Source organism: Nasonia vitripennis, chromosome 5, assembly GCF_009193385.2.
Source record: "Nasonia vitripennis strain AsymCx chromosome 5, Nvit_psr_1.1, whole genome shotgun sequence".
Classification (NCBI taxonomy): Eukaryota; Metazoa; Arthropoda; class Insecta; order Hymenoptera; family Pteromalidae; genus Nasonia; species Nasonia vitripennis.
This window is the reverse complement of record NC_045761.1, coordinates 9,517,320-9,542,555: the sequence shown is the minus strand read 5'-3', so window position 1 is coordinate 9,542,555 and position 25,236 is coordinate 9,517,320. Positions and strand designations below refer to the sequence as shown.

The window sequence follows — 25,236 nt, the reverse complement described above, 5'->3', positions numbered from 1 at the left end:
TCAGCTTCTCGTCTATCATCGTCGAAATAATTTCCTCCATTTCCTCTGGCAACCGAGCACGAGCCTCCAGTTTACGAGATGTAGAGCCGATGTCGATGTGCTTTTTCTCCAACGTCCGTTCCGCTCCCAAGGCGTGTAAATAGAACATTTCGATGCTCGTAATTTTGCTCAAATCAACGCGACGGTCGAGTTCAAATTTTAAGGCTGGAAGCATGTTAGCCCTCAAGAGCACAAGTTTCTCATAGAGCCTAGGCTCCGGCTCTTGCAATTGCATTAAGGTCCCCAGTTTGCTGATGTACTCGACCACTGGTTAATCCGGTCCCTGTGTCCTCGCGGAAGCTTCAGCTCTGAGCTTCGTATTGTATTCCGGATCATGAAAGACACGGACCGCGTCTCTGAGTATAAAACTGCTTCCACGAATGCCATTTTCCTTCTCGCATTCTGAATCTGTACCACAACAGCGCCGGTCCTTTAAATAAGATCGCAAGGCAGTGCAATAATTCCGATTCGCTGATGTCGCTCATTTTTCGCTTCTCCTCCAGTCCCATCGGAAAGGGTTTGATGCTTTTATTGCTATATCGCCATCGAAGGATAATTTCCATTTGCGCATGAGAGCTGCCGAGGTTTATCGTCGATTTTTACGCTTGATCTAGATCATGAATACGACATGGTCTGATCTTCTGAGATGCGCTTTTTTTACACCCAGAAGTTGAATTGACTGTGTAGAAAACAAAGTATTATATAACAGAAGATGATAGTATATAGTAAAAGGTCGTTTTTCATGCTGTTCGCAAGTCGAATGGCTGTGTAAGACTAACTGCGCTGCTATATTGAGTTTCGCACAAGCTGTATAGCTATTGACTTTCTTTACCCTTTAGACTTGCGTGGCGCTCTTCTTGTACTCCTTTAGCGTCAAAATAAAATGTTGTACTGAAGCTTCGAAATAGTTTTGAACAATAGTCGATGCTAAGGAGCTCGGCCGATGACTTATAGGTAAATAAATGAATACACATTATGAGCAACAACAAAAATGTCAAGTTATACAGGATCGTTGAAAAATCGTCATTTTATTGTTAATATACAAAGTTTTGTATAAAACACAATCGCTCCTCATTCAACGTGTGCACTCTTCTTCTTCTTTATTTTGTGACCTTGTCTTATTGGTTGACCAGGTTATTCGCAACGATAACACCGCCTCGCTCCTCCTGAGCTACTAAAGCTAACTCCTGAAACCGATCGACGATCGCCGGTTTTCTCCTTCAATTTTTCATCGATCATCCCCGAAACGTCCCCCTCTACTTCCGGTGTAAATTTCATTCTGCCCACGTACACCTTCAACCGGTGGATTGTAAGCCAGTTCCGGTATACCGTCGAATCTTCCGGAGCAGGCGGAGGCTCGTAAGCTTCCTGTTCTTCGACCAACTCGCTCAACCGGGGACGAAGCGCTGCAGAGCTGGAAGCATGTTGCTGTACAAGAGTTTGATTCGCGCATCCAGAGCCGGCCAAGCGATGCAGCTCGCTTACGTAGTCGATCGCAGATTCGTCTTCGGTCTGCTTTCGAGCGAGAGCTTTCTCCAAAAGCTCCAGATTGTATTTCTCGCTGTGGCGAAACACGTTTCGAGCGTCCTCGCAAAAGTGCTCCCAACTGGTCCACTCTTTGGGGATCAGACGGTGCCACACGAGGGCCGGTTCTGTGAGCAGACAGGGTAAAGCTTCGAGCAGCTCCGAGTCGCCGAGATCGGTTAGCTGCTGATGTGATTTTACGGAGATGAGGAAGTCTTTGATGCTTTCATGGCGATCGCCGTTGAAGGTGGCTTTCCATTTTTGCACGATACTGAATACGTTGCGCCATGAGCCGTAGTAATAATCATCGTCGCTACTACTTTCCCTGTTGTTCCTATCGCTCGAGTCTGTTGATGAAGACATTACAACTGAGGGTTGTATGGCTGGAAAAATAAATTATTGTTTGAACGTCATGGTCGTGTAAAATTGCAAGGATGCGTTAACTTCTATGTTTACACTTATGCAAATGCTGAATAATAGTTATCATATGCTGTTGTGCATTATTTGACGTTGTTAATATACCTATATGGTGTGTCAATAACAATAAACTGAAATTACGATCTGAAAAGTAGATAAATCAATATTTCATAGGATCGAGTAGACAACTGCTAGAGATAATCTTATATGAAAAGCTTCTGCTCGTATTCACGGTACAAACTTGTGTGTTTGATTCTTCGGAATACTTTCATCGTAAATATACTCTGTGCAATAATGCCAACCTTTACTAAGGTACTTAAATCTATAAGCTGATGGCTTTGTAATACTCTTTTATAGGTATAGGTACCAACATAACTTTTTCTTAATTCGAATTTCGGCGGCTGTTTATGACGATATAACATTATGAGCTTGCATTGCCTAATTTATGGTTATACAATGGCACACGTAATTCTCTGCATATTTAGATTTCTTTAATACTGAATTTTTATAATAAGATTAAAAAGGGTTCTGGTAAAAATATTAAAGCTTATAAATACTATGAAACTTTTTTATTTCGTTCAAATAAAATTTTTACAAAACTGTAAAAAAATGCTTGCGAGTAACACAACATTAGTATTGCTCCATTTTCTCGTTGATCCAGTTAATGAATGTGTAAACTCTGGTAAAAACGTCGGGCATTCCTCGAGCACACGGCATTCCGAAGGAGACGATACCAACTTGGATACCGTCAGCGACAAGAGGACCACCAGAGTCGCCCTACAAACAGACGTAATAAGCTTCGTGAGCAAGATCTCCTCGAACAATAATTCCATACAATGAATCTCAGTAAATGCTTACGTGGCAAGCGCCTTCTCCAGCCTTGGTCAGGGTGCAGATGTGGGACTCCGTGATGGCTACCGACATTTTATCGCTGCACTTGGTTTGACTGATCACCTTCAGATAGATCTCCTGGAGGTTGTTGGGAATTGGTCCACCTGCCTATAGATTTACAATAAATTATTTTATCAGAATGTACCATATGTTCAAGATTGGTGTACAATAAGTTTCGTTTCATTAGTGTAATCACCCAAGTTCTGCCCCAGCCAGTGAGAACGACAGGGTAGTCGACCTTAGAGAAGTCTTCGTTGGGCAGAGGAATCGGCTGAACCTTCTCGTTGAATTCAATGTCCCTGTCGACGCGGATCAGGCCGACGTCGTTGATGAAGAGACCACTGTTGTATTTCTCGTGCCACACGATGTACTCGGACTTGAAGGCCTGCTCTGAACCACCGTAGAGCAAGTGGGTACCAGCCACTACTGTCAGCGCATTTCCAGACCGTCTAAACGAAGGTTTTCAAAGTCGAGTTATTAATTGTGAAAAAAATATCACTAATAGAAGAGAAAACGTTGAAATGAAAATTACCCAACGACGCAGTGAGCGGCTGTCAAAATCCAGCGGGTGTTCAGGATTGAGCCACCGCAGAAGTGGAACGGCGCTCGAAGTGATACCTGGTATGGGTACTTGCCGTTGGGAGCATCCTGGCCTCCGACGATTCGTGGAGCAGCTGAATTTTTGTGTTATTTAATCCTCAGCATATCCTTAGATTTGAAATGACTATCAGTAAAAATAAGCAGTTCGAAATGTTACCTTGAGCCGCGACTGCGAAACACAGGAGAACCGCGCTGATGATGATATTCATTGTTACCAGAGATACACTTGACCATTAACTGATGCATTTCCGTCTGTCTGCAAAGCATTTATACTCATCCGAAAATTTTGATCGTCGAATGATTTCGCTTCTTTTGTTTTTCGATATTGAGACGTCTGATTATAAATTCGTAATATATTTATTGTAAATATCGGCTGTCAGGGGATTTGTTTATATTTTAATCGCTTTTGACTGATTATACAAAACAGCGTGTAATTAACAAATCTTTTCTATACTTTGCAAGAAATTTTGTAAAAATACTACGAAAAATTTGTCATTGTACAGTTGGAGTAGATAATGCACGTTTGCATAGAATTGATACATCAATTTATTAGTTCGAATTCTAAATGATAAACAGATGCAGAGCGCGTGAACGCTCATCCAAGATAACATATCGCACGGTCGAATCTTTATACGAAAACATAAAGGCATTTCCGGGTATAAAGCACTGATTCGATATCGTTTGCGCAGATTTATGATTAATTATTCTTTCGCTTTGTTTGCATACAGTACACATTACAGATATGCTATAAACTGTTTTGTGAAATGAAGAAAATTCTAATTTTCTAAAAAAAATCATTTATTTAAAGTATATACACTCGCATAAACATCTTAAAATTGTGCCATCTTCTCGTTGATCCAGCCAACGAAAGTGTAAACTCTGGTATAAACGTCGGGCATTCCGAAGGAGACGATACCAACTTGGACACCGTCGGCAACGAGAGGACCACCAAAGTTGCCCTAGAAACAGATAACGAAGCCGCATTTAAGACCTCATAAAATAATTCATTTTCTTTTAAATTATCGCAATTAACTCACGTTGCAGGCACCTTCACCACCCTTGGCAAGGGTGCAGATGTGGGACTCTGTGATCGCTACCAAGACCAATCTCCTGAAGGTTGTTCGGAAGTGCTCCACCGGCCTGAATTTTGAACGAATCATTTTCATAAAAATCTAATGATAATGCGTATATTGTAGGTATTAATTAGTTTGGCTTTGCTGGGACCACCTGAGTTCTGCCCCATCCAGTGAGTACGGCAGGATAGTCGACCTTGGTAAAGTCTTCGGTGGAAATGGAAATCGGTTGAACCTTCTCGTTGAATTCGAACTCCCCGTCAATAAGAATGAGGCCAATGTCATTGATGTGAAGACCGCGATTGTACTTCTCGTGCCACACGATATAGTCGGAATTGAAGACCTGTCTGTCACTGCCGTTGAGCCTGTTGGTACCGGCTACCACTACCAAAGAGGTACGGCTTGAATAAAAAAAAACAAATATTATTTGACGACAGTAGAAAAATGACGTTTTAAACGTTTGAAAAAGTATTAAAATAACTACCCACCAACGCAGTGAGCAGCTGTCAAAACCCATTGGCTGTTCAGGATCGACCCACCGCAAAAGTGAGACGAGGTTCGAAGTGATACCTGGTAAGGGTACCTGCCATCAGGAGCATCATGACCTCCAACCACTCGCGGAGCAGCTAAAATTTATTGGCAAATAAATTTATCCAACATAATTTGTGAGAGTTCAATTTTGTATAAACACGAATTTTTAAAAGTTTGTTGTTTCCACACCACGTGCTGCTACCGTAAAACACAATAAAACCGCACCGAAAACAAAGTTCATTATTATACCAGAAATGCACTTAAGCCCCTAGTGAATGTCGATGTAGGCACATCAGAGCTTTTATATGCAGCATTTATATCGGCAAGAATGTAAGATTTGAATCTAATATTTTCTAGCGATACTATAACTAGTATGCAATCACATGTTTGACTTTTGGATAAAATAATTTAATTATTAATTATTATAATGATAATGGTACATGCGCTGCAATTCTGTTTAACACCATTGCCTTCATATCAATGACTTTGATCAACCGATAATTCGCTGACCAAAAAAGCTAACAATTATAGCCGTGTATACATTTATCAGTTAAGTACTTCAAGCACTACTGTTGTGGAGATAATACATTGAAATAAGTGTAACAATAATCCGAAATATTTCATCATTCAGTAGGTGTTCAAGATCGGAATTTTCAGGAAAACGAGTGATATACTTTTAATCTGATCTTTGTACGTATTCCTCGTGAGACCATTATTAATACTCATCATCCAAGCCCACTTCAACATTGTATTAATTAGTACCCGTGGCTAAAGTATTCATTCGCTTCAACGCGGCAATGAGTCAAAATCTAACGTTGTATTAGAATGTTGAGCTTAAATCATACGTCGCGTTTGGATATTTAACGGCTACTTTGGGAGGTGATTTTATAAAACAAAATAAATGAATACAGGTGTGACAGTTTTAGACAGTGTTTAATAGTATATTGTGTACCAAGGGCGTAAAGTGGGCTTTTTTAGGCCGAGTGTGCGACTCGTCTGCGGCTCGTACTGCAAAATCCACACTCGGCCTAAAAAAGCCCACTTTACGCCCTTGGTACACAATATACTACTATTGCCCGCTAAAATAACTTTTTTGCCCGCCGGTCAAAAAAGAGTCACTTTAGTCCCTATTAATAGGTACGAAAAACGCGAAAATCGTTCGCGTGTTACATAAAAAAGTTTATTTTTCTCTATTATATAAAAAACTTCTTAGCATACGATTTTTTTTATGAATGTAATAAAGCAGTCATTAGCATGTTGACAGCTGTACACGGATGGACTAGTAAAATCTCAGTAGAATTTGTTTTGTTGCTCTTGGATCCAGTCTAAGAAACTGTAGACTCTCGTGTATACATCGGGTATACCCTCAGTTGCACGACCATAAGAAACTATTCCGACTTGGACACCGTCGGCGACAAGAGGACCACCAGAGTCACCCTAGAAATAATGATAGTAAAATTTAAAGACTAGTTTACAAATATTTATGCACAACTCTCTAAACGCAAAAAAAACTGCAAGAACTTACGTTGCAGGCTCCACCACCGCTGCTTGAAGTGCAAATTTGAGATTCGGTAATGGGAAACTCAGAATTCCAGGCCTTCTCGCAGGACTGTTGACTGTAAATCTTCAGGTCTACTTCCTGAAGTGTGTCAGGAGTAAAACCACCCAACTGGAAATATTTCGTGACAATTCAATTGACAAAACGTAAAAAATATTTACAACAATGAAAACAATTGTCGTATTAACTCACCATGGTTTTGCCCCATCCGGTAAGGACAACGGAGGTATTGGCCTTGAAAATGTCGACGCTGGGCAAAGTGACAGGCTGGACTTTGTCACTGAATTCGATATCCTTATCTACCCGGACCAGACCAATGTCGTTAACCAGAATCCGAGGGTCATATTTCTCGTGATAGATGAGGTACTCGACTTGGTAGACTTGGTTATCGGCGCTTGAAAGTTGGTTGCTTCCAACGTAGACTTTGAGGTTGCTCGCTGATTCGCTGTAAATAGTACATTACGATACGTGTGACTTAAATGGTTCAAGCGCAGCGCTCGGGTGCTAACTGCGCCGTGTAAAACTGAACCATTTAATTCAAGAGTATCGTATAAAATTTTATAACACAGACTGCTAAAATCCGCAAGTCTCGCCTATTCGTGACTAAAGTAGTCACGAGCGTAGCGAGTGTGATAAACACGGTGCAAAAAAGGACTACTTTAGTCACAGATAGCCGTGATTTAACAGCGGATTTTAGCCACACTGTGCTATAAATAAGATTTGTTGAATACATTATTAGCAATAATTCTTTGACGTATATGTTATTTTCAAGTACTTATTAGAATCTACTATTTTTTAGTGAGCGGCGATGGCTCAGTAGACAGTGTCGGACTAGTAATCCAGAGGTTCTGGATTCAAGCCTGACTCTCGGCATTTTTTCTGACATCGGGACATCTCTATGTTTACATACGTTTGTATGTTATATGCAAAACTGTCTTATAACATCAAGGCTCCAGTGGTTCGGATCCCACTGTATGCAGTTTCGCACTGTATAATTAAACTGTAGAGCCAGTCGAGATGCATGCGCACTACATTCCTATGTGATGCACATGCACCGCGACTATAGGGAGCCTCTCTGGCCGGTACCATTGTATGGTATCGGACAGAGGGAAGAGTCATATAAGACTCTTCGAGAGGACTCGAGAAGGCTATAATATAAAAAGAATCTACTATTTAATGCAATGTGCGGCGGTCAAAATCCAGCGTTTATTCAGGATAGAACCCCCACAGGAATGCGACGTATGGAATCGAAGAGATGCTTGATATGGGTATTTTCCATCGGGAGCATCATGACCATCAATGATTCGCGGAGCAGCTGTAAAAACACTTTTTAGTTTAAATATAAAAATAAACGTTTTAATAGTTTGAAATACAAGGAAAAATATGCAGTATAGTACTCTTACTCTTGGTAGCCACCACGAGGCACAAGGAAAGCACACCAAAAAGTACTTTCATTTTGACCTTTCTATATAGTACTGTTCAAAAGCTAACTGTTTATAATCTGCTCGAAATGTATGGGCTACTAAAACTTTTATCATATCTATCTATAAGGATCTTCATTAATATCACGATAACATACATATAGCAAAAAGCCAAACACAATAATTCATTTTGCTATCGTTCGATTAATCGATGAGATAACAGTGATAGATAACGGTGACTAAGGATGCAAACCAAAAAGTATGTGATAAACTAATATATTTAATTTTAATACAATCTATTATATGTCTTAGTTTAAGAACAAATTAAAGTCTAGTACACAGTAGTACAATGAAAATTGATTTTGTCTATTGTTATATTGTTATATTTAGTTAAAAATAGCAGTGCAGAAATAAGAAAAAAAGCTTTAGTAATTGTTAACTTTTTTGACAACTTTTTATTTTTTGCAGTCAAAATTAGGGAGCACAATTAATTTATTGCGAACAAAATTTTATTAACATTAAATATCAATATAAATCATGCTGTTGATACACAATTATTTTAAAAATTCCATCTAAGGACAACAGATTTTAGTATTGACCCATTTTCTCGTTGATCCAGCTAATGAAAGTGTAAACTCTGGTAAAAACGTCGGGCATTCCTCGAGCACATGGCATTCCGAAGGAGACGATACCAACTTGGACACCGTCAGCGACAAGAGGGCCACCAGAGTCGCCCTACAAACAGACGTAATAAGCTTCGTGAGCAAGATCTCCTCGAACAATAATTCCATACAATGAATCTCAGTAAATGCTTACGTGGCAAGCGCCTTCTCCAACCTTGGTCAAGGTGCAGATGTGGGACTCCGTGATGGCTACCGACATTTTATCGCTACACTTGGTTTGACTGATCACCTTCAGATTGATCTCCTGGAGGTTGTTGGGAATTGGTCCACCTGCCTATAGATTTACAATAAATTATTTTATCAGAATGTACCATATGTTCAAGATTGGTGTACAATAAGTTTCGTTTCATTAGTGTAATCACCTGAGTTCTGCCCCAGCCAGTGAGAACGACAGGGTAGTCGACCTTAGAGAAGTCTTCGTTGGGCAGAGGAATCGGCTGGACCTTCTCGTTGAATTCGATGTCCCTGTCGACGCGGATCAGGCCAACGTCGTTGATGAAGAGTCCGCCGTTGTATTTCTCGTGCCATGTTATGTACTCGGACTTGAAGGTCTGCTCTGCACCACAATTGAGCAAGTGGGTACCAGCCACTACTGTCACCGCATTTCCAGAACGTCTGTACAAAATGATCAAAATATTAATGCACGAAAAAAATGTTGTATTCGGAATATTGAAAAAAAAAGTTTCACCCCAAATTACCCAATAACACAGTGAGCGGCTGTCAAGATCCAGCGGCTGTTCAGGATTGAGCCACCGCAGAAGTGGGACGGTGCTCGAAGTGATACCTGGTATGGGTACTTGCCATCGGGAGCATCCTGGCCTCCGACGATTCGCGGAGCAGCTGAAATAATAAATTTCAGATCAGCTCAAATTATTGCTCGTATTTCATGGCGATTAATCGATTCGAGAAAAGAGTTCGTCAAATGCATGTCGTAATTACCATAAGCTACTACTGCGAAAGACAGGCAGATCAAACTGATGATGAACTTCATTGTTACCAGAGTATGTACTTCAGCTGTTACTGATGTGGATGCGCATTCGACCCGCTGTATTTATACCGGTGCGTAAATTCAATTAACATATCGTGATCTGATATATTGATGCATTGTTAATATTATCAACAAAAACAAAGCTGGTTTGTGCATACAAAAACAGGAAGCTAACGTGTAATCGTTAAAACAGGCCATGATACTGATACGATTAATCAGGGATGATCTTGTGATCAAGATTTGAAATAATAAAATATTATATGTGTATATGATTATTATTATTCTCGATTTATTTGTTTCTTCGTGAATGAAGTACAAATTCAATAGAGTGTTTTCTGTCCTCTTTTATCCAATCCAAAAAGGTGTAAACCCTTGTAAAGACATCAGGATCACCTCTGGCACAGGAGTTGCCAAACGAGACAATACCAACTTGAACATCGCCGGGCACGAGAGGACCACCAGAATCACCCTGCAATGTCATGTTTTTGAATCAGTAAATAATAAATGACTTCTGCAGAATGGAAAAGTAAATATCCTAGTGTAAGAGTAATATTCAATTTGGTATACACCTCAAAAGAAGTTACGTGTATTGACAAAATATTATCGTTATTTCGTCAGTAAACATGGCAACTGTATTGATACTTTGTTTCTCCAGATATTGATAAGATTATGTCAAATTAATTTCTTGCGTACTAAGAAAATTGATTTTTGGATTACCCTATTTTTAGACGAGCAAGACCCTTCTCTTCAATATTATTGTTTGGCATCTTTGATGCTTTCTTATCCTACTACGAATAAGCGAAACTTACATGACAGGATCCTTCTCCAACTTTGGTCAAAGTACAAATGTGTGATTAGGTGATCGGGTACTTGCTGCTCCAGGTATGATTACAGGCTTATTGACTAATAATTTTGTGATCGATTTCCTGAAGACTGTTAGGGGTAGGACCGCCTGCCTAAAATTTTTCAATTGATTACAATATATGTATGTACTTAAACGATAAATAGTACTAATTATTTCTTATTTTAATACATAATATATCCTTACCCACAATGTGCCCCACCCTGTGAGGACAACGGAAGTGTCAACTATGGACACGTCGTAATCAGGTAGGGCAATTGGCTGTACCTTCTCATTGAATCGAATATCGCTATTCACGTGAATCATAGCAATGTTGTTTGCCAATTTCTGCAGACTAAATTTCTTGTGAAACGTTAGATAATCAGCCTGGTAGACCTGGGCATCACCACCGCTCAGCTTGTTCGTGCCAGCATGAATTTTTAAGCTTTTTACTCCTCCGGCGATAATGATGCTTTTGTTTGAACAAAAGAATAATATTATTGAAAATAAAATGGCTTTTCTTCTATTTTTATTTTTCAAGATATTGCGCAATGAAAATCACCCTTGAAGACAATGCGCTGCAGTTAGAATCCAGCGCTCGTTGATTATCGAGCCACCACAGATATGGTGACCATAAACCTACATAGATACTTGATATAAGGGTACTTTCCATCAGGTGCATCATGTCCGCCTACGATGCGTGGAGCAGCTGTAAAACAATTTTGTTAAGAGAAGAAGCTTTAGTCATAATAAAAATGTCAGTTTTGTTGTTTGAAAGCACGATAAATCGTAATTTTTACATGTTTTAACTGGGCTATGGGCTCAAGTCAGTGAGATAAAAAATAAGTAGATAAAAATGTATTTTATTAAAAATGCATGTATCAATAATTTCTGTCACGATTTTCTATCATAGAAAATAGTCATTATTTATACTTTAACTGGTTATTTAAACTAATTAGTAGAACTTTTCTTGTTCCTGCTGGATCCATTCGAGGAAAGTGTAGACCCTGGTGAAGACATCAGGCTCGCCCTTAGCGCATGGGCGTCCGAACGAGACAATACCAACTTGGACCTTGTCAGCAACAAGAGGGCCGCCGGAGTCACCCTGAAACACGAGAATTTAATTAGCATTATATATCATATGAATAATGGGTCAATTCCATGTCACGTTAACTTTGCAAACTTACGTGGCAGGCACGAGTGATCAATATACGTGGATTTGGGTCGTTTATATACTAGTATAAATCTTGATTGCTCATAGTTTTATCGTATCAACTATCGCATCTGCACAAGCTATCTATAATTGAAATTTATAGAACAATATCTACAAAGATGCAGGAAAGATAATGTAAAGTACCATACGATTTAATTCAAAATGTAAAAATTGAGCAATTATTGTTGGTTATTAAAAACATGCGTACAGGATCTAAACTCGCTGGTAATATAGAAATTTTTAGTTTCTGCAAAAAATCTCAGAGCGTGTTTCGAGGTATTTGAAGTTTCAATCACGTGTTTCAACGGAACCGGCATCGTGTGTACGTGCGCGCATACGTGTACGTAATATCTCTAAAATGACTCGATCAAGATCGCACATCCGTGACGTAGTCTGTTTATTAAGGAAATAATCTATTTATACATGACTAATCGTAAACATAGCAATTTACAAAAATTAAACGCGCGACGAAAGATAGTAATTTTTGTTAGTTCATATTATTAGATATTTCACGTTGGAACTTGATAGATTCCAAATTTTAGAAGTGAGAAACTTTTATGCAAAGACATACATAAAAATTCTTAATTAAAATTTTATTATACTTTATTATATGCGTCTAGCTGTTGTTGTATTTTAATGATCACTATGTGATTTCTATAGTTATATTATTTACTTGTATTTTTATGACGGTGATTGTAAGGAAGAGGTATAGATGCTCAAGAATGTGAGATCAAAAATAATTATATGAAAATGTATTTTATTAAAAATGCATTTATAAATAATTTCTGTCACGATTTTCTATCATAGAAAGTAGTCATCATATCCATACTTTATAACTAGTTATTTTAAGTGATTAGTAGAACTTTTCTTGTTGCTGCTGGATCCAGTCGAGGAAAGTGTAGACCCTGGTGAAGACATCAGGCTCGCCCTTAGCGCATGGGCGTCCGAACGAGACAATACCAACTTGGACCTTGTCAGCAACAAGAGGGCCGCCGGAGTCACCCTGGAACATAAGAATTTAATCAATATAAATAAATACGTCGATTTTTGCGGGTTTAAATGCACTCAAGTGACAAAATCATTGAAAAATTAAACTTACGTGGCAGGCACCTTCTCCGACCTTAGTCAGGGTGCAGATGTGAGACTCGGAAATGGGGTAGGTGGGGCTCCAGTTCTGGCTGCACGTTTCCTGGCTAACGATCTTAAGGTCGATTTCCTGGAGATTGTTAGGTGCAGCACCGCCAAACTAAATCGCGAAATTACCATTTAGTCAACCGTCACACAACTTGGTTAATTGATAATAGAGATTAGCGCAGCGCGAAAGTTACCTTAATTCTGCCCCATCCGCTAAGAACAACGGGAGTGTCAACCTTGGATACGTCCACGGAAGTCAGAGCAATGGGCTGAACCTTCTCGTTGAATTCGATTTCTTTAGCAACACGGACCAGACCGATGTCATTGGCCAAGCGGTTCATGCTGAACTGCTCGTGGTAGGTCAGGTACTCGGCCTGGTAGACCTGAGGTTTGTCACCGTTAAGTTTGTTGGCACCGACGTAGACCTGAATGACAGACGGCGATTGGCTGCAAATTGACAAAGTACACGTTTATCATTTTGCTTACTACAATAAGTTGTTTAGTTAAAAAACAATAATAATAATAGTAATGGTGCTGATGCTTACTATTGCAGGCAGTGAGCGGCAGTCAAGATCCAGCGCTTGTTGATGATGGATCCACCGCAGAAGTGGCGGCCATAAGACCTGAGCGATACCTGGTAGGGGAACTTGCCCTCCGGAGCATCGTGGCCACCCACGATTCTCGGGGAGGCTGTAATTTATAAAAAGGTGATTTTAATGTTTTTGTTTTACAGAAGTTATAGAATGGTTGCTTGAGTTACGTTTTATAAATAATATGTATACCGATAAAAAAGTATTAAATTGTGATTGAGAAGCATGAAGGAATAATAAATATTGAAAATCGTATACAAATGATTGTTACTTACCATTGATGGCGACCGCCAAGCACAGCAACAACAGACTAACGAGTACCTTCATGATTGTTGTACAGTAGTATCGCACAGTGTGACCGATATGTGAATACAGGGCTTTTATATGCTAGCGGAAATCTTGATTGCTCAAACTTTTATCATATCAACCTTGGCATCTGCAGGTGCAATCTGATTAAAATATATAGAAGTGTATATCTATAAAAGCACGTGGAAGATATTGTAAACTACTTATAAGTTGAAAAATTTAAACGTTACGGCATACATCGATAAATTTGTATGCCTAATAATGTTTGTGCTTTCAAAAAATTGTATACTATTATATCCCTTAATATATTATTTTAATATAGTTATAATAGACTGTACATATATTATTATAGAAATCAATCAAACGGAAATATCTATCATTCATTCATCTTTATCCTGCATGCTTTGCTTATCTGAACATTCTGAAGACTGATAAAGCAAAATCGAATACCAGATGTATTGCTAAAATGATAAAATTTAATCCGCGATGATTTCCTGCTTGACGGACTAAATTTCTTTCAAATCTTTTATATAAACATCAATATTATTACTTGCTTTCACAATATTGTCATTCTCTTCTGTCAATATAGGTCAAAATTACGTTTTTCTAATAAAATTCAAAAAACCCGAAGATTGTCCACTTATTTCTAAAAAATGTATAAAGCAAACAGAATAAATCGACGCGAAAATCTTTTAAAAAATATATCAAATTAATAAAAATTTATAGATAGAGAATATACGTTGAAATTAATTCGTTCGTTATAATAATATAGAAAAACTGTTTTATACGCTGTAAATTCATGAAGCAAACATTTGTTTCATAAACGTAAGCAACATTTTATTTGTATGCGGGTGTATGTATATAAAATTATATTCATAGAACTTCCTCAAACTAGTGAATGAGGTCTAGATCAAAACATTAGAATTAGACATACAGACAACAGAAACATTGCCACGTGTGAGTCTTATTTTATTGATAACACACACGCTGGTTTTGAACTTTGATTAAAAGAATCCGGCATTAGCTACATATCTTTTAATCAAAAGGCACCAATTACTAAAATCTGTAAGAAGGGGATTCCCTATCTCAATCTTTATTTAATCACACATTTAATACGCTTATCAAACGCGCACCAACGATTTTTTTTAATTTTTAATAGATTTTATCATACTATCATTAAAGCTTTTTTGTTCTGGACTTTCAGTCGATTATTATTTGAAATTTATTGAAATGTACGTATAACTTTTTTCGGTAAATTGTAAGGAAAACTTCATAGACTTCTTACATTAGGCCAAAAGCTCAGAGTCTTGCAAGAATCATTGCAATTTTTTGAAAATATAATACTCATTGAGACAAGAATTCAGTTTGATTTATCCGATAATTCGAATCAAGCAGTCCAGCAATTTCATTTATCTCGCGAATTATATATCTTTGAATAAAAATTCATAGACAATTAAACCAGATAATACTTGAGCAAATAAAAATATTACCGATTATAAGTTTCTATGCAGTATAAGGCAATTTGGTATTCATCGCAACTAGTCAAAATGCGAATATTAGTTAGCGTATACTTCTCCTCTGCTTTGTAGTAGCCATCAATGGTTTGTAAATTTTTATCTCATTCTTCTATCAAATAAATACTTCATTCGAATATTTACAGGCACTCTACTAGAATCATCGGAGGCCCAACAGCCCCCAAGGACAAGTACCCTTATCAAGTATCAATACAAACTTATTACGGCCAACACATTTGCGATGGATCCATTCTCGACAAACGTTGGATTCTAACTGCTGCCCATTTTTTAAAAATTTTAACTTGTTCAAAAGTTAAAAAATTATAAAAAAATTATAAAGTTTAAAAAAAACAGCAGTGAATGAAGCACTATACGCAACACGGAACTAAAGTCGATCATTCCCTGGCGGCAATAATTTACGACTTTAGTCGCTACATAATTTGTGTCACAAGTGCACCTAATTTTTATATACCAGTTTCATGGATTACAATAATTTTTTATACCGAATCACATTATAAACAATAGAATAAATAACGCACAATTTTATATCAGAGCTGGTATTGCTTCAAAGTTATCGACTATCATCGTTACTGACCTTGGCCAAGGTAACCAAAAATTTTTAATTTTTATATGAATTTTGTCACAGATAAGACTGTTTTCAATCTATAGCTGTCTGTTAAATCTTTTCTACCGTGTTAAGTTCGTCTAAATTTCTTTGTATTTGCATATGCCAACTTTACGATCAACTTTTAGATTATACCATTCTGGTTTTGCAATTTATTTTACTATCGCAGGCAGTCATAATACAAAGTTCAATAGTATATCTAAAAAAAAATTAACTTTTGAAAAAGTAAAAGGTTAGGCGAGTTTGATATATTCCGCAACGAAATTACAGATAGAAAAGAACGGAGATCAATCAAACAAAGTCAAGTTTATCATATTTAATCGTAATGAAGCAAGGAGCAACTCTCAAGATAATTACTACGTAACTTGCCATGCCCGTTTCATTGTACTTATGGTGTTTGTATGACGTTCTAATACATAAAAAGAAAATTTCAGTTGTCCACCAATAAACAAAGTGAAACGGGCATGGCAAGTTATGTAGTAATTATCTTGAGAGTTGCTCCTTGCTTCATTACGATTAAATATGATAAACTTGACTTTGTTTGATTGATCTCCGTTCTTTTCTATCTGTAATTTCGTTGCGGAATATATCAAACTCGCCTAACCTTTTACTTTTTCCAAAGTTAATTTTTTTTAGAGGTTTTAATCTTTTTTTGTAATTTTTTTTGAGTATTTCATATTCGACGCCGTAAAAATAAAATATAAGCGTCTTTAACGCTTTGACCACAGCTTTTTTGTAACATTTTTATCACTAACAGGAAATTACTAATTGTTCTGATATACACCCATTTTTGAATTATTTTTACACCTAAACACCAAAAACCACGGTGCAAACCACCTAGACCTCGTCATCGGCCACCCTGTACACCTAGACACCGCTTTTGAATGATTTTTATACCTATAATATAAACTCTTAATTTAATAGAACGCCGCAGTAATATTTTGTTGTATGTAACTCCGCAATGATATGAGGATATGTAAAAAAGGTGGAAAAGCAATTCCCTATCATTTTTGATGCGCAGCTAACTTCACCGTCCTTTCACACTGGAGAAAAAGATAATGATTTGAGCAAATCTTATATACAACATTGTTTATATTATATCAATGACAGCGTTTTTTTTTTACAACTTCTATTAAAAATCACTGATTAGCACACGAATGTAATATATAAAAATTACTTAGAAACAATTATGGAAAGTATCGTTTTTCTTAAAAGTAAAATCTCGGATACCAATATAGAAGTAAATAGCGTCGCGGGCGCCAAAGCTTCGTCAGCTTCTCAAACTCGCCTTGATCATGCCAGTAGCATATTTATCACTACGTTAAAGAGTACAATAAGTAAGGTCCATATATTTATAAATATTAACAATTTTGCTATGGATACATGCAAGCATTGCTCGATTAACGGGTGAGGTATATAGAGTAGATTAAAAATCAATCGAGCGAAAATTCGTGATGCATAATAATATATAGTTATATTTAAAAAAAAAATTACAATTATTTATTTTACGAACATAACATTAAATAAATGACAATGATAGCGAATTTTCATAAAGTTCAGTCATTTAATTAGCCTTAGCTTGCTCTTCCTTGATCCAGTCAAGGAAAGTGAAAACTCTGGTGAAAACATCGGGCTTGCCCTGAGCGCATGGATGACCGAAAGAGACGATTCCAACTTGAACGTTGTCAGCGACAAGAGGACCGCCAGAGTCAGTCTGTAAAAGCAACAGTTCAGATTAAATACAAGTACATCGCGATTAGAATTTCACCTCAAAAAAAAAAAAAAATACTTACGTGGCAAGCGCCCTCTCCAGCCTTGGTCAGAGTGCAGATGTGGGACTCCGTGATAGGGTACTCAGAGTTCCAAACCTTGCTGCAGCTTTCCTTGCTCACGATTTTCAGATGCAGTTGTTGAAGATTGTTCGGCGAGGCACCACCCAACTATAGAATCACAAAGTTGTATCGTCAGGAAAAAAGTTGCGCGAAACATACGCGTGAAATCCAAGATGTTATTATACCTTGGTCGAACCCCATCCGGTCAAGACAACGGGAGTGTCAACTTTGGAGACGTCGTGAGTGGGCAGACTGATGGGCTGGACCTTTTTGTTGAATGCGATGTCCTTGTTGACGCGGATCAGACCGATGTCGTGGGTCAGGAGCTTCATGCTGAATTCCTTGTGATAGGTGACGTAATCGACCTGGTATACCTGGTCATTGCCACCGGTTAGCTTGTTGGTTCCAGCGTGGACTTCGATGGATTCGAGCTTTGTGCTGTTATTGAAAGTCGTCCGTATAAGAGTGATTCTGAATATATTTGCAAAATTCGCATTTATATATTGATAGTTACTATATGAGGCAGTGAGCAGCAGTCAGGATCCAGCGCTTGTTGAGGATCGAACCTCCGCAGAAATGCGTGCCGTACAATTGCAGGGACACCTGGTAAGGGTATTTTCCATCGGGGGCATCGCTACCTCCGACAATTCGAGGAGCAGCTATAAAGTACACGGATGCTTTTTAGCATGAAATATGCCTACCAGAATTTTTAGCGCAATATTTTTAAGATCTATAATTGATAATTTTGGAGTAGTGCAAAAACGTTAGAAAATAAGTATATAGTACTCACCATGGATGGCTACTGCGCAGCACAGCAGGAGTACGCTTACGAGAACTTTCATGGTTGGAAATGTTCGCTGTCTGTTTTAGATTATGAGTTGATCGGCTTTTATATGTTTTGGAAAGGCTCTCAACTAGGCTTTTAATCGATATTCGCGTTTATATTTCTAATAAGTTCTCAGAAAAGTACGCAGCTACTGGTAGAATGTTGTGACGATTTCTTGCGTTGTCACAGATAACAATAAATCGTCAAAGTGATAACGCTTGAAGAAGAATGTGATTGACAAGATCAAGCGCTGGCCTTGTAGTACATTACCGATCTACTTCGATCTAACACACCGTACGTATTTATTTCCATTCATTCAGACCTACTTATGAACAAGTCTATACAACGCAGCTGTGATTTTTCAAGTTTAGGCAATGTTATGCCTGACCTGCTAGAAATTACAATGACGTATTTTAAAAATTGTTGGGTACTGTATCTTCCATCCGTAACTTATTATGCAAAATGCATTTGCCATCTGCAATTCGCTTACCAGAGCATGATTTCTTTTAGATCATAATTTTTATGATCTTTGATAATGATTAAATTTTAATTACAACAATTTGACGTAAGCGCATGTAGTTATATTTCTTTATTATCGATATTAATAATACGTTCTTCCAGGAACTACCGCCACTTTATAATTGCTGTAGATAAGTAAGCCAATCAATAGTTTTATTTGAAATCGTTCTTTTAGGAAATTGCAATTGCCTACAATGCCCGATATATAATCTTATTACACACAAAAGCCACGTGCCGCGAGCAACCGCCAGCAGTGAATGATAGCTTGGAACAGAAAGATAAGAGGCTAAATTTAAAAATTTTTGCAATCCAAACGTTGGACCGCTCGAGTCGTATTGCCTATGGATCTCCGGTAATCGATTTTGGCATACCTATGCGATTTCAATATTGTTCGGAGATTTTGAGTAAGCTATATATAGAGCGTATTTAACAAGCAAAGTTTTGAAAGCTACCATATTATAATTTGAAATTTTGCTATGCTATTTTAAAGGTATTTTAAAGTTACGCGCGCTGAAACTCTATATTTATGGATAAAAATTCAGATATGAAAGAAAGCCCCATTGCCCACCATACGTCTCACACAAAGGTGCGAAAAAACGGCGAACCACACGGCAGCCTCCGAAAAATCATAAAAATCCGAAGGCCGGCTAACTTTGCTGGCTTAACCCGACCTTAATCCACTTTTTAACAAACCGTACAGTCATCATTCCGGCAAACAAACTCATTCGTTTCGGTCAGCGAATCACGCTTAAAAACAGAACGCACAGTCAACCGAAAGCTCTCTCGCATTTGAAAAATCGTCCCGCCGAAATCCTCATAAATTCCACTCCGCGAGAAAAGCTGTAGTCCCGATGAAAATATACGGCGTCGCCGGGGTTTGAAATAAAAAAAAAGAAAAAAATCGAAACGATGTCATGGGCAGCGTCTTTTTTTTCCTCGGCGCTCCCGCACAGCTGCTGCCACAGCCAATTAGCTCTCGCAAGCTCTCTGTCTCTCTCTCTCTCTCTCTCGCGCGCGCGCGCTCGCAAGCTCGCGCGGCATCCGTTAGTTTCGCGCTGGCCGCAGCTTTCATTCACTAAACAGTTGCAGCGGCAGTTCGCTTCGCTCTTTTGTTGCCCTTTGCTCGAGTGCGCGGCATACAAGAGTATTATACAACGAGTGCATCCGAGTTGCAGTGCGCGAGTCGTCGAATAAAGTGCTATAGTATAAGAGCTTCCGTATAGCGTCCGAAAGAATTATTAGAATGGCATTCTAAAATTTTCCGAGTCTCTAGCCGCGCTGCCAAGACTGTCCATCATGCGGCTTTGTGTATACGCATAGAGAATTATACCTGTGCGGCCGCATGTGGTTGAACCTAATTCGTGCAAGAAGTGCATCGTTCGACAAGTTTCACCTTCGAGTCTGGTTCACGAGAAAGCGCAAGCCGGCAATAATCGTCGCCGCATAAAAACAAAAAAAAAAAAAAAATCGATCGCGCGTGTGCGAAATCAATGTCGGCTCTCTCCAATCAGCTGGCAAAGTTCGAGGCTTCTTGCGCAATAATCAGTCGGGCTCGCCTAATTATACCTATAAGAAAGCCGCGGGGCCGATGACGAGTCTCTTTGTCGTGATGCGATCGTTTGCGAGGTCGTCGGCGTCGCCGATCGGAGAGTCGCTCTCGGCGCGTCGACCGAGTGCAGCAGCAATAAGAATGAAGAGCAGCGAGGACGAGGAGGCGTCGTCGGCCCAGCTTGCGGCTGCTCTGGCCCAGGTCGACGTGGAGAGGCTGCCGCCGCGGCTCGTCGTGACCGGCGAGCGCAGACCGCGCTGGAACGCGCGCAACGTCACGCCCGTGTCGCCGCATCAGCTGATCGACGGCAGAATCATCAGGAGCGCTTTGCTGCTCAACCGGCGCAAGAAGAAGAAGAGAGCGCTCAGGTTCCCCGACGACGAGGTCGCCGGTGCCCTCGAGCCCGAGAACCCCTGGAAGTTTCGTAAGTCGTCTCTATACTCTCTACTGATTATACGCTATTGCTAACGCGAGTCTATCCGCTCGTCCGTCAACGAAAGCTCCGTTAGAGTATCGGGGCCATATATCTATGTGTATTGCGGCTATACAGACCGCGTGACAAGAGATCGAGAGGAAAGCTCACCGCGACTCTGAGATGTGAGAGGGAGAGGGCATCAATCATAGCCAACGACGGATCGCTATATACTCTGATGGCCGATGTGTTTGTGTGTATGCTTGTAGCTGTGAGTCGCGAGCATCATAGGAATCCGAATGAGGATTGCACGCGTTCGATTCTTTAAATATATACGCGTATTCGATTGTTTCTCTTTTAAATTCATTCTTTCGCCATCAGCCTAGAGCGCGTTCTTTTCTAATTTTCCACGAAGCGCGCAAGCTCTTTCGCGGTCACTACTTATAATAATTAATACTCGATAATCGGATAAAGGAAGAGCCCTGGTTATGATGGAACCGATGAGAGCTTTTTTGCGCGCGATCGATGAGTGGCGTGATGCGCGAGCTATGAAGCTTTCCGCATTTCTCGAGGGATGCCTGGGAGGCTTGCAGTGACACGTGCTGCTGCAGAACTCGTCGGAGCTTTTCGTAATTAAAGCTTGCAAAGTAATTATAATGTATTTTCATAACAGGTAAGGATCTCAAGCGAGACGCGGTGATAGCGGCTTACAAGGAAGCTTGCGCGAAGCACAAAGCTTCCGTCCATCAGAACATCATCTACCAGCTGAAGGTTGAAGCTCATTTGTTCTCGATCGTTACGCACCTTCGATTTTCGTGCGTGGAGTATTGACTTGAGAAATCGTTATGTTGTAGTCTACCAACAACATTGACGACCGCTGCGAGGAGCTGAATTTCACAGAGATAAGTCTCTGGCCCAACGACTGCGAGGCCTTGGAGGAGATCTTCCGGAGAATCTTGTTCCACAAGATCAACCTCGACGGCGCGATCGTCGACGACTCGGTAAGGATCTTATACATATAAATAACGTGTAAAACGTAAGCAGTTTCGCTCATCGCAACGGTACAAACATTGCCTCTGTTCAAGAGCGCAGAGATCCTGTGCCAAATCTTCGAATTCTACGAGTCGGTCACGCACCTCGACATCTCGAACAACCACACGATCGGCACCTACGGATGGCAGGCCTGCAGTCGAATGCTGAGAAAAGTAAAAACTGTCCAATATGTTGTATATCTATACTGTATAATTTTTCACTTACACACACACACACACACGCGCGCGCGCACGGAGCCTATTATATTAATCCTTCCAGACCCTGTCGCTGAAGCGCCTCGACGCCTGTAACGTTCGGCTGAACGAGGAGTACATGACGATTCTGACTCGGGGCCTGAGATACGCCTACCTCTACATCCTCAGATTCGACTCCTGCAGACTGTCCGGTCGACTCATGGAACTGTTGGGTACGACATTAGAACATTAATTGTATAATCTAGTATATTGAAATAAAAGTAAAGGGTTTTTTAACCATTCGCCTACGCTGCAGTCGTAGCATTGAAGTTCAACATGGCCCTGAGACAGCTGTACATCTGCAACAATCAGCTGCAGGGGTCGGATTGCGTGCAGATACAGACCCTCTTGAAGTTCAACAGTCGGCTCTCGTACCTCGACCTGAGCGACAATCTCATCGACGACGACAGCCTGTACTTCGTGGTCAACGGCCTCACTCACCAACTGCATTTCGGCAGATTCAGCAAGTCGAAAAAGGGCCTGGAGAGCCTGATACTCTGGAACAACCGGCTGACCAGACGATCGGCCAGCCACCTTAACGCCGCCATTGTAGGTAAAGCAATTTATTCTCGATCGTATTGCAAACTTCTCGTGGATGAGAAAATGAACGTTTTCTCGATTACTGCTTGCAGAGGGAGTCCAGGACTTTGAAGTATCTGAACGTGGGCTCGAACGTCCTCATGGATGACACCATTATGGACATCAGGGATTCGCTGATGGAGAACAAGAGGCTCGTACGACTGGACCTCAGGTCCTGCGAGATCTCGTGCTTCGGACTCTCGGAGCTGGCTCGGGCTTTGAAGGACAACGATGTCCTGCAGGCGAGTGGAGTATCGACGAATTGACATTATTTTATTTAGCTATACTCACAAGTTGGCCTCTTGCAGTCGATGGACGTGCGGAACAATCCGATTTACAAACTGGGAGTTCAATCCATCGTCGACGCTCTGGACACGAACAAGCACCTGATTGAATTTAACATCGACGAAAAATCGAAAATGAAATCGGTAAGCTCTTGCCCAAGTACTATGAAATACAGAAGATAAAAAATAATTCATTAATTTGTTGCACACAGTCGAGTAAAATAAAGATCAAGTACAGCGAGTTGGTGAAGCGAGTGCAGGCCCTCTGCGAGAGGAACAAAGCGCTCATGAAGGAAGAAGGTAGACGTTTCGATGATTATTTTTTTCTAAAATAGACTAAATTTTATCGAATTTTGTAGGAAGCGAGGGGAGTACAGAGGAAGACGACGACAGTGACGAAAAGGATGATTCGATGTTTGGGGAGGATGATCTCGACAATCTGGACGAACCTCAGGAGGAGCTTCCTGACGAATTCAAGCGCTACATGACCTGGAAGATATAGATCTGTCACGATTGCAAAATTACGATTCGAAAAATTCACGTGAACGTCAAATCGAGGGAAAAGAAAATTTAGAATGAAAGTTTAGCCAAGAATACTCTGATAAAAGCAATAATTAATTACTTTTTAGTATTAAAATGCCATACAAATTAAGTATTACTATTACTGTAGTCTTAGCTTTTAATAAAAAAAAAATTATATTTTTCGATAATAACCGCGAAACATTTTCGCTAATGACAACCCGCATCCTAATTAACTGCAATGGACAAATTCAAAAGTTCGCGCCACTCCCCAAAGCGGCGACGTCGTCGCGATCGATTAATCTCGATCGAGCTCGCCTCGAGTTCCAAGATTTTGGGGGTTAGGAATTCTCGAACTTCCTTTTGCGTGTGCTTCGGCAAAGAACGTGAGTTTTTCTCGCGTTACCTCTTGATATTTTTTTAATTTTAACAATAAAATCTTGAGACAAAGTGAGTTTACGTCAGCACAACGAATTCCTCGAGTTTCGCCCTATTTTCTTATTATTAATTTAATCGCCGCAACGGCAGTGTCGAGGATAATTTTCACTAAATATGCCCCGAGCCCGGACACGTGCGAGCTTTAATGGGATTTATTTTTATCCGTAACCTTCGTGTTCGAAGCTTCAAATTGTCAAGATAATAGTTGCATTTGGAGTCATCGAGTTTTTTTATAACGAATTTTCGCGCAAAGTTGAAATTCGTGCGAATAAATTCGCACTGCTGACCTAACCTCACTTTTGGCAAACTGCCGTGGTCAACAATTGTGACTGAAATAAATAACGTATCGTTCAGTAGATTGACAACACTGCACTGTTCGATTGTTGAAACTTTTACGTATATAGAGTAAATTGCTCGCAGCTGTAATCTAAACTCTTCTTATTTGTTTGTTTTCAGGTAGAGTCTCAAAATGACGAACTCCAAGGGTTACCGCAGAGGTACGCGAGACCTGTTCTCGCGCAAATTCCGCAAGAGCGGAACTTTGCCCCTGTCTACGTACATGAAAGTGTACAAGGTCGGCGACATCGTTGACATTAAAGGTAATGGAGCTGTCCAGAAGGGTATGCCTTACAAAGTCTACCATGGAAAGACTGGACGTGTCTTCAATGTGACACAGCATGCTCTTGGAGTCATCGTCAACAAGAGAGTGCGTGGACGCATCATTGCCAAGCGCATCAATGTACGTATCGAGCACTTGAACCACTCCAAGTGCCGTGAGGATTTCATCCAGAGAGTCAAGAAGAACGAGGCTCTGAGGAAGGAAGCCAAAGAGAAGAAGGTGAAGATCAGTCTGAAGAGACAGCCTGCGCAGCCCAGACCAGCGCACATTGTCAAAGGAAAGGAAGCACCTCAACTTCTTGCGCCAATTCCTTATGAATTTATCGCTTAATTCGTAATAAATTTAATTTTTTAAAATTACACGGCAATGTCTTATCATTTGTCAAGCAACCCTATAACTCAGTCAGTTACTAAATAAGAGCACAG

At 39.8% G+C, this 25,236-nt stretch overlaps 9 protein-coding genes and 2 pseudogenes across 11 annotated transcripts; 3 read left to right on the top strand and 8 right to left on the bottom strand.

The window, feature by feature from the left end:
• Nucleotides 1-1,033: 1,033 nt before the first annotated feature.
• Nucleotides 1,034-2,240, bottom strand: LOC103317887. Of its 2 annotated transcripts, none has more exons than XM_016983251.2 (2): nucleotides 2,020-2,240; nucleotides 1,034-1,946 (listed from the first exon to the last, which is right to left on the bottom strand). In XM_016983251.2, the coding sequence occupies exons 1-2, from the start codon at nucleotides 2,048-2,050 to the stop codon at nucleotides 1,174-1,176; spliced, it is 804 nt and encodes a 267-aa protein (XP_016838740.1). In that variant the 5' UTR covers nucleotides 2,051-2,240; the 3' UTR covers nucleotides 1,034-1,173. The 2 variants fall into 2 exon arrangements, with proteins under 2 accessions (XP_016838740.1, XP_016838741.1); XM_016983252.2 differs by having other exon boundaries at nucleotides 2,086-2,240.
• A 238-nt stretch (nucleotides 2,241-2,478) lies between these two features.
• Nucleotides 2,479-3,707, bottom strand: LOC100124047 (chymotrypsin-2). The gene is made up of 5 exons (XM_001607821.5): nucleotides 3,629-3,707; nucleotides 3,404-3,545; nucleotides 3,068-3,320; nucleotides 2,839-2,979; nucleotides 2,479-2,757 (listed from the first exon to the last, which is right to left on the bottom strand). Exons 1-5 carry the CDS (start codon nucleotides 3,678-3,680, stop codon nucleotides 2,611-2,613), a joined length of 735 nt encoding a protein of 244 aa, XP_001607871.2. The 5' UTR covers nucleotides 3,681-3,707; the 3' UTR covers nucleotides 2,479-2,610.
• A 578-nt stretch (nucleotides 3,708-4,285) lies between these two features.
• On the bottom strand, nucleotides 4,286-5,390 carry LOC100680394 (annotated as a pseudogene).
• A 975-nt stretch (nucleotides 5,391-6,365) lies between these two features.
• Nucleotides 6,366-8,088, bottom strand: LOC100124045 (chymotrypsin-2). The gene is made up of 5 exons (XM_032600211.1): nucleotides 8,037-8,088; nucleotides 7,873-7,948; nucleotides 6,826-7,078; nucleotides 6,601-6,744; nucleotides 6,366-6,512 (listed from the first exon to the last, which is right to left on the bottom strand). The coding sequence occupies exons 1-5, from the start codon at nucleotides 8,086-8,088 to the stop codon at nucleotides 6,366-6,368; spliced, it is 672 nt and encodes a 223-aa protein (XP_032456102.1).
• A 441-nt stretch (nucleotides 8,089-8,529) lies between these two features.
• On the bottom strand, nucleotides 8,530-9,915 carry LOC116415713 (chymotrypsin-2-like). Its single transcript, XM_031932611.1, has 5 exons — nucleotides 9,677-9,915; nucleotides 9,436-9,577; nucleotides 9,100-9,352; nucleotides 8,871-9,011; nucleotides 8,530-8,789 (listed from the first exon to the last, which is right to left on the bottom strand). The coding sequence occupies exons 1-5, from the start codon at nucleotides 9,726-9,728 to the stop codon at nucleotides 8,643-8,645; spliced, it is 735 nt and encodes a 244-aa protein (XP_031788471.1). The 5' UTR covers nucleotides 9,729-9,915; the 3' UTR covers nucleotides 8,530-8,642.
• A 69-nt stretch (nucleotides 9,916-9,984) lies between these two features.
• Nucleotides 9,985-12,096, bottom strand: LOC100124042 (annotated as a pseudogene).
• A 423-nt stretch (nucleotides 12,097-12,519) lies between these two features.
• Nucleotides 12,520-14,179, bottom strand: LOC116738467 (chymotrypsin-2-like). The gene is made up of 5 exons (XM_032601165.1): nucleotides 13,779-14,179; nucleotides 13,459-13,603; nucleotides 13,108-13,360; nucleotides 12,879-13,025; nucleotides 12,520-12,782 (listed from the first exon to the last, which is right to left on the bottom strand). Exons 1-5 carry the CDS (start codon nucleotides 13,828-13,830, stop codon nucleotides 12,633-12,635), a joined length of 747 nt encoding a protein of 248 aa, XP_032457056.1. The 5' UTR covers nucleotides 13,831-14,179; the 3' UTR covers nucleotides 12,520-12,632.
• A 3,217-nt stretch (nucleotides 14,180-17,396) lies between these two features.
• On the bottom strand, nucleotides 17,397-18,643 carry SP137 (serine protease 137). Its single transcript, NM_001172602.1, has 5 exons — nucleotides 18,571-18,643; nucleotides 18,295-18,439; nucleotides 17,966-18,218; nucleotides 17,742-17,888; nucleotides 17,397-17,662 (listed from the first exon to the last, which is right to left on the bottom strand). The coding sequence occupies exons 1-5, from the start codon at nucleotides 18,620-18,622 to the stop codon at nucleotides 17,513-17,515; spliced, it is 747 nt and encodes a 248-aa protein (NP_001166073.1). The 5' UTR covers nucleotides 18,623-18,643; the 3' UTR covers nucleotides 17,397-17,512.
• A 2,042-nt stretch (nucleotides 18,644-20,685) lies between these two features.
• On the top strand, nucleotides 20,686-23,929 carry LOC100680261 (protein phosphatase 1 regulatory subunit 37). The gene is made up of 10 exons (XM_032601164.1): nucleotides 20,686-21,098; nucleotides 21,760-21,857; nucleotides 21,941-22,087; nucleotides 22,172-22,291; nucleotides 22,398-22,545; nucleotides 22,629-22,925; nucleotides 23,005-23,193; nucleotides 23,260-23,379; nucleotides 23,448-23,535; nucleotides 23,595-23,929. The coding sequence occupies exons 1-7, from the start codon at nucleotides 20,714-20,716 to the stop codon at nucleotides 23,058-23,060; spliced, it is 1,251 nt and encodes a 416-aa protein (XP_032457055.1). The 5' UTR covers nucleotides 20,686-20,713; the 3' UTR covers nucleotides 23,061-23,193; nucleotides 23,260-23,379; nucleotides 23,448-23,535; nucleotides 23,595-23,929.
• Nucleotides 23,068-23,737, top strand: LOC116738592 (U3 small nucleolar RNA-associated protein 25-like). Its single transcript, XM_032600210.1, has 4 exons — nucleotides 23,068-23,193; nucleotides 23,260-23,379; nucleotides 23,448-23,535; nucleotides 23,595-23,737. Exons 1-4 carry the CDS (start codon nucleotides 23,068-23,070, stop codon nucleotides 23,735-23,737), a joined length of 477 nt encoding a protein of 158 aa, XP_032456101.1.
• Nucleotides 23,930-24,008: 79 nt separating the features above from the next.
• LOC100115144 (60S ribosomal protein L21) lies at nucleotides 24,009-25,170 on the top strand. Of its 2 annotated transcripts, none has more exons than XM_001608195.5 (2): nucleotides 24,009-24,140; nucleotides 24,649-25,170. In XM_001608195.5, the coding sequence occupies exon 2, from the start codon at nucleotides 24,662-24,664 to the stop codon at nucleotides 25,139-25,141; it is 480 nt and encodes a 159-aa protein (XP_001608245.1). In that variant the 5' UTR covers nucleotides 24,009-24,140; nucleotides 24,649-24,661; the 3' UTR covers nucleotides 25,142-25,170. The 2 variants fall into 2 exon arrangements, with proteins under 2 accessions (XP_001608245.1, XP_032457057.1); XM_032601166.1 differs by having other exon boundaries at nucleotides 24,079-24,204.
• The last annotated feature ends 66 nt before the right edge of the window (nucleotides 25,171-25,236 follow it).